Source organism: Phoxinus phoxinus (assembly GCF_949152265.1).
Source record: "Phoxinus phoxinus genome assembly, chromosome: 9".
In the NCBI taxonomy this organism is placed as follows: domain Eukaryota; kingdom Metazoa; phylum Chordata; class Actinopteri; order Cypriniformes; family Leuciscidae; genus Phoxinus; species Phoxinus phoxinus.
This window is the reverse complement of record NC_136884.1, coordinates 31268158-31278036: the sequence shown is the minus strand read 5'-3', so window position 1 is coordinate 31278036 and position 9879 is coordinate 31268158. Positions and strand designations below refer to the sequence as shown.

Here is a 9879-nt window from a genome sequence, read left to right as displayed (position 1 = left end):
GTAGACAGCAGAGTGTGGGAAAAGGACTTTTATTTTGGTGTAGGTGTATGACGTCATAAGGCTGTGCCGCGCTCCTGCATCTGTTGTGATTCGGCTGAAGAAAGGTTTGTGTTTTTCAGCATTTTACTGTTTAAATCGACGCAAACTGTTCAGGCATTTTTAAAGTTTTTTACATATGATGTAGGATAGCTTAATTATTACATTTAACATTGTAATTTATAGCTGTCAGCTCTCTAATCACTCTCGCGGTACTTGGATGTCATTCACCGATCGGTCTGTGCAGCGCCGGTTCAAGCCTTATGATCAAAGCCATTCGATGACTAATATAAGATAATATAAGGTTTGGAATGACATTAGGGTGAGGAATATAATAAGACATATCTGTTATGATAAGAGACACTCAACTGACTCTGGAGTTGAATGATTTCAAAATGATTCAGTGAATCGTTGACATAAGCTGCTCAAACCAGTGTAAATGAACGAGATACAAACTAACTAAAAATGTTTTCATTAACGTGACGTGTAGTATTACATAAAATCTACAAATCATTAAATAGAAAATGTATTATGTACAAATTATACTTTTTTTTATTGCTATTTAGTGTTTTATGAGATAATTTAAGTCCAACTCTCACTCTGAGTCTGACTGACCAGTGAACTACTGAACTAGAGCTGATTGAGACACACTCAGAGATTTAGTTTGGATTTACTTGTCTTTCTGTTAATTATTCTCATCTTAAACAGGACAAACACACAGAAAAACCCCTAGTGAACCGACTGAGAGCCACGTGACTATTATAAAGATGGAGTTTATTAAAGAGGAGAGTGAAGACGTGAAGATGGCATTTATTAAAGAGGAGATTGAAGACGTGAAGATTGTGTTTATTAAAGAGGAGATTGAAGACGTGAGGATTGAAGAAACATTCACAGTCAAACATGAAGATCCTGAGGAACAAACAGGTTGGTTTCATTTTCAAAGATGAACTCAGTCATTTTATCCTTATTAAAATGTCCAGCTCTACAGAACTGAATGATATTATTGAAGAGTGTCCAAGTTAAAGCGGTTTTAAAGGTGACATATCATGAAAATCTGACTTTTCTGTGTTTAAGTGCTATAATCAGGTCCCCGTTGCATCTACCAACCCAGAAAACGTAAAAAGTGAAAACCCTGTAACCATTGTCCATTTGGGTCTGTTTTTTATTGTGTTGATGTGCTGTCATGTACATTTTTAGGAAATTGCTGTTTACTATTCACCTCAGATAAGGTGTGCACAGATACTAAAATTACATTTTCAAACAAACATATTTCATGCTTACAAAGCAATTTGCAGAAAGATGGGAGCATGACTGAGATAAACTCACTTTGTTATAACTGCATTGCACTTTAAATTTATAAAGGCTATATTTAGGAAGTCACAACGCTTCAGTGCTGTGTCACATCCGTAACGATTTGAAGAATACTTTTATATAGAGAGAGAGACGTGCGCATCTGATCGCCTACATCCTACCTTGCGCCTTTCGTGGTGACGACTCACTTTCTTTTCCGTGCGTGCCCTCTGTGATCAAGAGGAGTTATTTCTGTGGTGATTTATGGACAAATCTCTACTTTATTTGCAGTAATTGTTAAGTTATTTGATTTTTACTTGTACATTTTAATTTAGAGAAAAAGTATATAAATTACAAATATACACTGAACTAAATTATAAACGCAACACTTTTGTTTTTGCCCCCATTTTTCATGAGGTGAACTCAAAGATCTATGACTTTTTCCACATACACAAAAGGCCTATTTCTCACAAATATTGTTCACAAATCTGTCTAAAGCTAAGCGCTTTGGTGGCCATTGGGTCTGTGAAAGCGCTATATAAATGCAGTCCATTTATCATTTACCATTTGGATTTCATGTGATTTCTCAGAAGCTACTCCTGAAAAAAGATCGGTACCAACTATTTGTGTTTCTGCTGAACCTCCAGAAGAAGTGAGACGTTATTAACCTTTATATTAATCTTTGCAAATCGCTAGCAGCACGCTTCACGGTGAATGCGGCTAATGTTTATACTAAGGGTACATTACAGCATGTTTTCTATGTACAACGTTCTCAATATAATTCATTATCCCACGCTTATAATGAAACGCGTTATGGTGTTATTAAAAAATGTGTGCACAGGTGTTAAAGTTAACGTGGTAATACTACACTAAGCTTACTTTTGTATATGGTTTATAACGGTGTCTGTTACTGATTAAGAAGTAATGTAAAAAAAAAAAAAACCTGTTATAACTGCATGAACATGAATGGTAACAATACCTACAAAATACTGTTTACATCCTGCAAATGCATATAATTCAAGACTATAAACACTATATTTTTCAATATTACGGCGGAATAAGTTATGTAATCTGATCACTTATTTGCTTTTGTATAGGCAAGCACATCTGAAGGGGTGGGGTGAGCAAAGCTCATTATCATATAAAGACACATGCACTTAAACGGAGTGCTGAAAACAGAGCTGTTTTTGACCAGGTAAAATAAGTGTTTTCTTACAATACTGAGAATTTTTAATTAAAGTATATTACAAACCTTCTACTTAGACCCTAAAGAATCATTTTAGCTTGTACAAAAATGGCATTATATGACCCCTTTAAACATGCTCCACAGCACCAACAAGTGCATTTAATTATAGCTGCGAGTTTTAGTGCTTGAGATATCATGGATTCACTGCATTTACGGCCAGCAAAGCAACATAGTGAAATTCTAATAATATTTTATTTTTCAAATAAAAATTAGGCTACAGCTTGAAAATCCGAATATTCGTGCACACCCCATCATGAACAACTGAACACAGCATTTATAATACTATATGTAACGGTTTGGAAAGTATTCTACATGTTTAGTAAATAGAATTAAGAATTACACAAAAATGTCCAAATGTAGTGAACACTCCTATAGAGAGAAATGCAAATTTTATACATTTTGCATTAGAGAGTAGTCTGTTTCTTTTCGTTTTGAATTGTTTTGTTTTGAAAATTAGACATTTCAAGCTTTCTATAGATATATTTCTCATGCCTGTGAAGTAGCTTATAAACTGAGTTTCGGTATGAGACACGCTCCAGTTCACGAGCAATGCAAGTGATCGCGCCGGCGCATCCATGTCCTGATTATATTGTCAAGTCACCTTTATTTATATAGTGCTTTTTACAATGCAGATTTTATCAAAGCAGCTTCAAAGTGATAACATGAAAACATATTGTCTGCTATATTTGCTTCTCAATTATTAAATCTAGGCAATTGGTTGATGAAACATCGATTAAAATTAAGATACAATTTCTACTAAATGAAATTCACTTTAAAGAAAGGTTTTATACAAAACAAAACTTAATGAAGTGGTCAAAAAAATCATGTCTGACCCACTCCATTTGTCTCCCGATATATTGCGCATCTTATGATCCTATCTTACTCATGCTGTTCACTTTTCATATAATCAATATAGATTCAATTAAAAAAATAACATTATATTATTTAAACATATGAAACTAAATGCGTTTTCTTTATTGGCTACAACATGTATAGTAGGCCTACAGTACAGAGAAATGTAATGTTGGAGCAGAATTTGAGCGAACGCGTTTTACCGGTAAGGATTTGGGGGAGGGGTGTGATTTTCGAATAATAATTCACAGCGATCATCGAATAATATTTTTGCTTGAAATGCCCATCCCTAATGCACTTTTTGCAGTTATGCAGTTCAAAATGGCCTTTCTTTAAATGCAAATGTTCTTTGAATATTTCATTTGTGAAGGTAAAGCATGTACTCCTACACTATACTCCTAATAACAAGAAGAAAACCGCTGCTTTTAAACTGTTTAAACAGTGACCGGCTGTGGAAGGGGGTTTGGCCGAGGAACATTTTTCAGTCAAAAGATTTGTTTTGCTTTAACCCCTGATATTATGACCAGAGACGGATATTATGAGATGGTCTGCTGTTTAAAACAAATAAAGAACCAATGAAGGAGATGTTTATTATGCGCAAACAGCGGGACACTCTGTATATTCGTGCATTGTGCCCATGTCAAAAAATAAATTCAAGTTTGAAGCTTTTGACATAAACGCTAGAAACGCAATCGGTGATTGATCAGCTGATGACCGGAATTGGCCGATTTTCACGTGATTGAGTCGCCGGTCAGTCTGCCATATGCCTATTTTATGCCCGTCAAATGCACTCGGGCGCCGCATGATTAACATCGCGCAACAACATCAGCATCACACGTGCACACGGAACGCACATGTACCTCGTGAAATACGGGCGCTTCACACCGCAAGCAGCGCATATTTTTTTCGCCGTACATGTTAATCAATGAGTGCATTCACACCACGAGCAGGAGCAGCGCGAGAGTGTCAAGCAGGAGCAGCGCGTGCGCAGCAGTGAAGCACTGGTTTCGGCGTCAAGTCACCTTTATTTATATAACGCTTTTTACAATACAGATTGTATCAAAACAGCTTCACAGTGATGACATGAAAATAATACAACAAGTTTGTAGGGCTGTTATCAACCAAAGAAAATCTTGGTTGACTGAAGTTCTGAAATTTTAGACTAAAAATTATGTTAGGAAAAAAAACGTTACATTAATTAGCTGCGCACTGTGCGCAGTTCTTGGTAGCCTCATTGTCCGCCTAAATTAATTCTAAATATAAACATAAAAAATTAGTAGGCTATTTGCAGTATATTAAATCTTTTTGACCTAATTATTTTGCACTGAAACAAGTCTGTCGGCTCTGACAGCATTGCATCATGTGCACCCGCGCAATATCATAGTTAGCCTATGATTTCTGAAAATAGTACTATGTTGTCAACTAGTGATATCATCACAAGAACTTTTTAGGAATATGCAACATAATTTAGACAATTGTTTTTGTCATATGTATTATAATAACTGACTCTAATTTCAGCCGTGCAGCTCGAACAGAGCGAGGCTGAACACAGGAGCGCAGTTTCGCGGCTGAGACACGAATAGACACGTTATTAACTTAAAGCTTTTACTCTTAAACACAAAAGGCACGTCCACTTTAATAAAAAAATAATATTTATTAAACAAACCAGATCAAGAGCAGAAACGAAATAAAGTGTATAACTGAAAAATAAAGCCTAGGCTCAAAACTAATACAAACAGTGGCACAGCGCATTGCCCATTAGGCTCCAATAATTTTTTCCCGTTTTCTATTTTTTTTTAAATGCTGCCACACTGCCGATGTCTTTGTTGACATGGTAGAAGAGGACTGACTATGAATTAAACGCTCTCACAATTAAATAAATAATATTCAGCAAACCTTCTAGTAGCCTACTTTCTTCAGTTTGTCTCTCTTCTCCAGTGGGTTGGGCTAATCCAAAAGAAGTGAAAACAAGGGGGGTGTTCTGAAGACAGACTGTTACCTGTGAAACAGGGGTGCTCTGAAAACACCCCCATTAGCAATTAGTGCTTTCCACCTGATGAAATGAGCGCGGCAAAACTGATGAAATGAGCGCGGCAAAACTAATGAAATGAACGCGGCAGAACTAATGAAATGAACGCGGCAAAAAATCGACCAATCAGAATTTTGGTCGAGCCAGAACTTATCGACCAATAATCGACTGGGAGATTAGAGCCCTACAAGTTTGTTTCTAGAAGAAAATTGCGTCATCGTCTACCTGAAGTAAGGCAGATCAATAATATTGTTGAATATTACGTGTCCCCAACTAAGCAAGCCTTGAATGCTGCGCTGCTCAAGCTCAATTACAGTGAAAGCACACGTTTGATGGACAAAATAAATGATTTCACACAAAAAGTGCTGAAAATGCACAGAATTTGCATGTCTAGTGTGGTTTAACAAGAACTGGAGTCTATGTCAGAAAAGAAAATGAAGACTCAAAAATATTTATAGAAAATGTACCCATTTAAACTTGTTTTCATTATTCAGTTTGGGTAAAAGTATATGGTGTTTTATCAAATAAATAAATATAAAAAATAAATATTTGTGTGTGCTGTAAAGTGGTTAAAAAAAATTAATCGGTATCGGCAGGTCAAACTCAATGAAAAATCGGAATCGGCCAAGAAAATTGTAATCGGTGCATCTCTAATAAACACGCACATCAACCCGATCACTTTATTTAGTGTTTATGTTCACTACGTTCGGATTTAACAATCAGAATGATATCAGTCCGATTGAAACAAAAGGTGTGCATGTAAACATGGCATTGTTGAATATAAGCAATATCACTATTTTTTTCTATGTGCTTAAAGGATGGGTTGCACCCAAACACTCTTTTTTTCTCTCTCTTCTTCATAAATAAATCTAGTAGCAGAGCTACTGTAAGGGACTTTCGGTGGTGGAAATCCATTTTTCTTTTGCTGAAACTTTCTCATAATCTTGGAGAGTGTGGCTCATGGTTGCTTATCAATGGCAGGCACCACTGGAGCTCCCAAGTGCTTTGGAAAGAAGGAGAAAGCAGCATGCCCAAAGCGACTTACAGTTGAAGAATACAACAAGCGATTCATCATCGGAATACAATAAACACGAAAAACAGTACCTGAACCAGTTTTAGTTTTAAGTTTTAGTCATCGTTCAAAGTAGTACAAGCACACTAATGTGTCTCAGAGTCTTCTGGAGGGGATATAGACTCGTAAGAGAGAGCAGAGGTAGGAGGGTGCAAAGCTTGTGGCTGTTCTGTAGGCAAGCACCAATGTCTTGAACTTGATGTGAGCCACAACTATAAACAGGGGTGCACATAACTGGTACGCAGGTACGCATGCGCGACAAAAATCAGGAATGCGTAATGCCACTTGTGTTACTACGCGCCTTTGCGTACTTTAAGGGTAACTGTCGCCAAAATGCAACATAGGCAGTGTTAATTTAATTTTTTCACGTTTTAAATGACGACCACGTCAACGAATAAAAACTAGACGGAAATCAGGGAGGGACGATTGGGGAAGAGATCCAGTCAGAACTGATTTGCGTTTGTGGTAGATGCGCACATTTGAATTGTAACGTGCTGATCTACCCGGCGCACACGAGTTGGCATGCGCTTGATGCATGTCTCAAATCGTTAAAAAACGCCTGGGATAAAGAGAAGAGCAGACATGGATAGATCTGAATAAGAGAGACGACGCGAAAGAGAGCTTTATTCGGTAAGCTTTTCTTTGCGAAAACACACACGCGCGACCCGAAGCGTGCAGTCCTGCACATAGACAGCGCGCTGCGCGCAAGGACTGAATTGAGCTCTCTTTCGCATCTGAATGAACAAATACACACAACATTGTCTAAATGTCATTTTTGGAGAGCATTCACGTAAACACAGTCGGTTATGTCTTTACCGTACAGTGCATCAGTGCAATTGGATCTGCATTCTGCACACTTGGTCTTAAAGTGACAGTGTGTAATAAACCTAATGCCTTCTGTACACTTAATATTGATCAAATAACAAAATAAAAAGAGAAAATTCACTGCTGTTTAATATCTTTAATAAGGATTAATTAGATTTAATTTATACAAATAAATATATCTGAACAATCAAATAATACTTTAAATAAATCTTTTCCAAAGGTGTTTTATATCATTTTAGGTCGGGGTTTTTTTTCACGCTGATGTAAATTTAAGTGTTAGTTTTTTTAATTAGTTTGGTTTTAGTTAGTTATTTTATGCTATAAAAACAGGAATGTGACGTCATGAGTGACAGCTGTGGCTACGCTACATTATGGGGTGAGTACCAGACACCATCTCCTGGTACTCACCTGAGTAACTCACTGAAAAAGTTATGTGCACCCCTGATTATAAGTCCCTACAGAGAAATAAACTGAGGTGTGATGTGGGCTCGCTTGGGCTCTTGGTTCTTGAAGACCAGATGTGATAACAAACTTTCTTTTTGTTGCATTTTGACCCCTTAAACGGGTCTTCGATCCTGCTCCTTGAGAGCTACCATCCTGCAGAGTTTAGCTCCAAAATTTAACCAGCTAATCAAGGTGTTCAAGGTATAACAGGTATGTGTTTTGGAGGAGGGTTGAAACTGAAGAATGCAGAAAGGTTGCCATCCAGAAACACGGTTGGCTACACCTGCCCTAGATCAGTCTATAATTAATCAGATCTCCTTGGTCATACAGTTTTTGTATTATTCTTTTAAATAAATGGTTTAACTGCTGGCTTGACATTTTTGAGACATACCCTAAAGCAAGTGAAGAGTTAGCAATATTGAGAAGTCTTCTCAGAATACATGTAACAGCCCTTATAGTAGCTTAGTGGGTATAGGATCTAGTTGTATGTTTGTTTCGATGCTTTGTTTAAATGTTTTGATGTATGTTGCTTTATGACATTTAACTTGTATTTGTCCTTTTTTAGACCTGATGGCACTGAAAGAGGAGACTGAAGTACTCATTGAAATTGAAGAGAGAGATCAATGTAAGAATCCTAATGATTTCATAACTGGAGAAAAATCTTTCAGTTGCTCACAGACTGAAAAGACTTCCTCACGAAAAAGAGCTCGAAAAGCAAGGACTAGAAGTCCCTTCGTCTGCAAACAGTGTGGAAAGAGATTCAGTAGTAAAGGAAACCGTAATGCCCACATGATTATTCACACCGGAGAGAAGCCTTTCACATGTCCTCAGTGTGGAAAGGGTTTCAATCAAAAAGGAAGTCTTAAACTCCACATTAGAATTCACACTGGAGAGAAGCCCTACACCTGCAAACAATGTGGGAAAGATTTCAATGAAAAAGGAAACCTTCATAAGCACATGAGAATTTGCACTGGAGAGAAGCCTTATACATCCACTCAGTGTGTAAAGACAATCGTTCAAGGCAGGAACCCTAAAGTCCGCAAGCGAGTTCCCACTGGAGAGAGCCCTTTCTCCTGCCAGCAGTGTGGAAACAGATTCACTCATAAAGGAAGCCTTAAAAGGCACATGATAATTCACACTGGAGAGAAGCCTTACACATGCCATCATTGTGGAAAGAGTTTTTATCAAAGCGGACACCTTAAACGGCACTTCGTGAGAATTCACTCTAAAAAGAAACGGAGAAACCCTACGTGTGCTTTCAGTGTGGAAATGGTTTCAATCAAACAGGACACTTTAAAGACCACTTAAGAATTCACACTGGAGAGAAGCTTTGCACCTGCCAACAAAAAAGTTTCAATCGAAAATGAATCCTTAACAGGCACATGAACATTCACACTGGAGAGAAGCCGTTTGAGCGCCGTCACTGTGAAAAGACGTTTAGATATAAAGAAACACTTAATTACCACATGAGTATTCATGTATGAGAGAACTGTTTTATGTCATCAGTGTGGAGTTTCAGTGTGAGTTTCACAGACATGAATCATCTTAGTAATCAGAGGATGTCAAATTGATTAAATGCATCTAACATACATTTTTGTTTTTATAATGTGTGTGTGTGTATATATATATATATACATATATTAAGGGTGTGCAAAGCAGCCGCTATTTGTATCTGTATTTGTATTTGTTGAGGGGGGAAAAGTATTTGTATTTGTATTCGGATAAAAAAAAAAAAAATTTTGCGTTACCCTTCTAATTTACGTTATAGTGTAAGTATTCTTTAATTATATCCATTATAATAATTATGTATATGCAATATTGGTTGATGTTTTTCCATAAATCCAGCAATGAAACAATGAACGTCATTGAAAAGAAAATAACATAACAGCCATTACCTCATCCGTGGTTAAACCAACAACTATAAAATACCATTGTGAACATTATGAAGCATACAGCCTACACCTTGCTGTCTGCAAAAGACAGAGTAACTTAAACGTACCATATAACTCCCACATGTGCATACAATTCGACACAAATACACAAGCATTTTTAAACTTTTTAACCGAACGTTAACGTTACTCTGTC

The 9879-nt window shown here is 36.9% G+C and overlaps 1 protein-coding gene across 1 annotated transcript; it reads left to right on the top strand.

Annotated features, from left to right (window-relative positions):
• Positions 1 to 9640, top strand: LOC307003988 (uncharacterized protein). The gene is made up of 3 exons (XM_079622930.1): positions 1 to 104; positions 745 to 960; positions 8360 to 9640. Exons 2-3 carry the CDS (start codon positions 804 to 806, stop codon positions 9100 to 9102), a joined length of 900 nt encoding a protein of 299 aa, XP_079479056.1. The 5' UTR covers positions 1 to 104; positions 745 to 803; the 3' UTR covers positions 9103 to 9640.
• Positions 9641 to 9879: the final 239 nt, after the last annotated feature.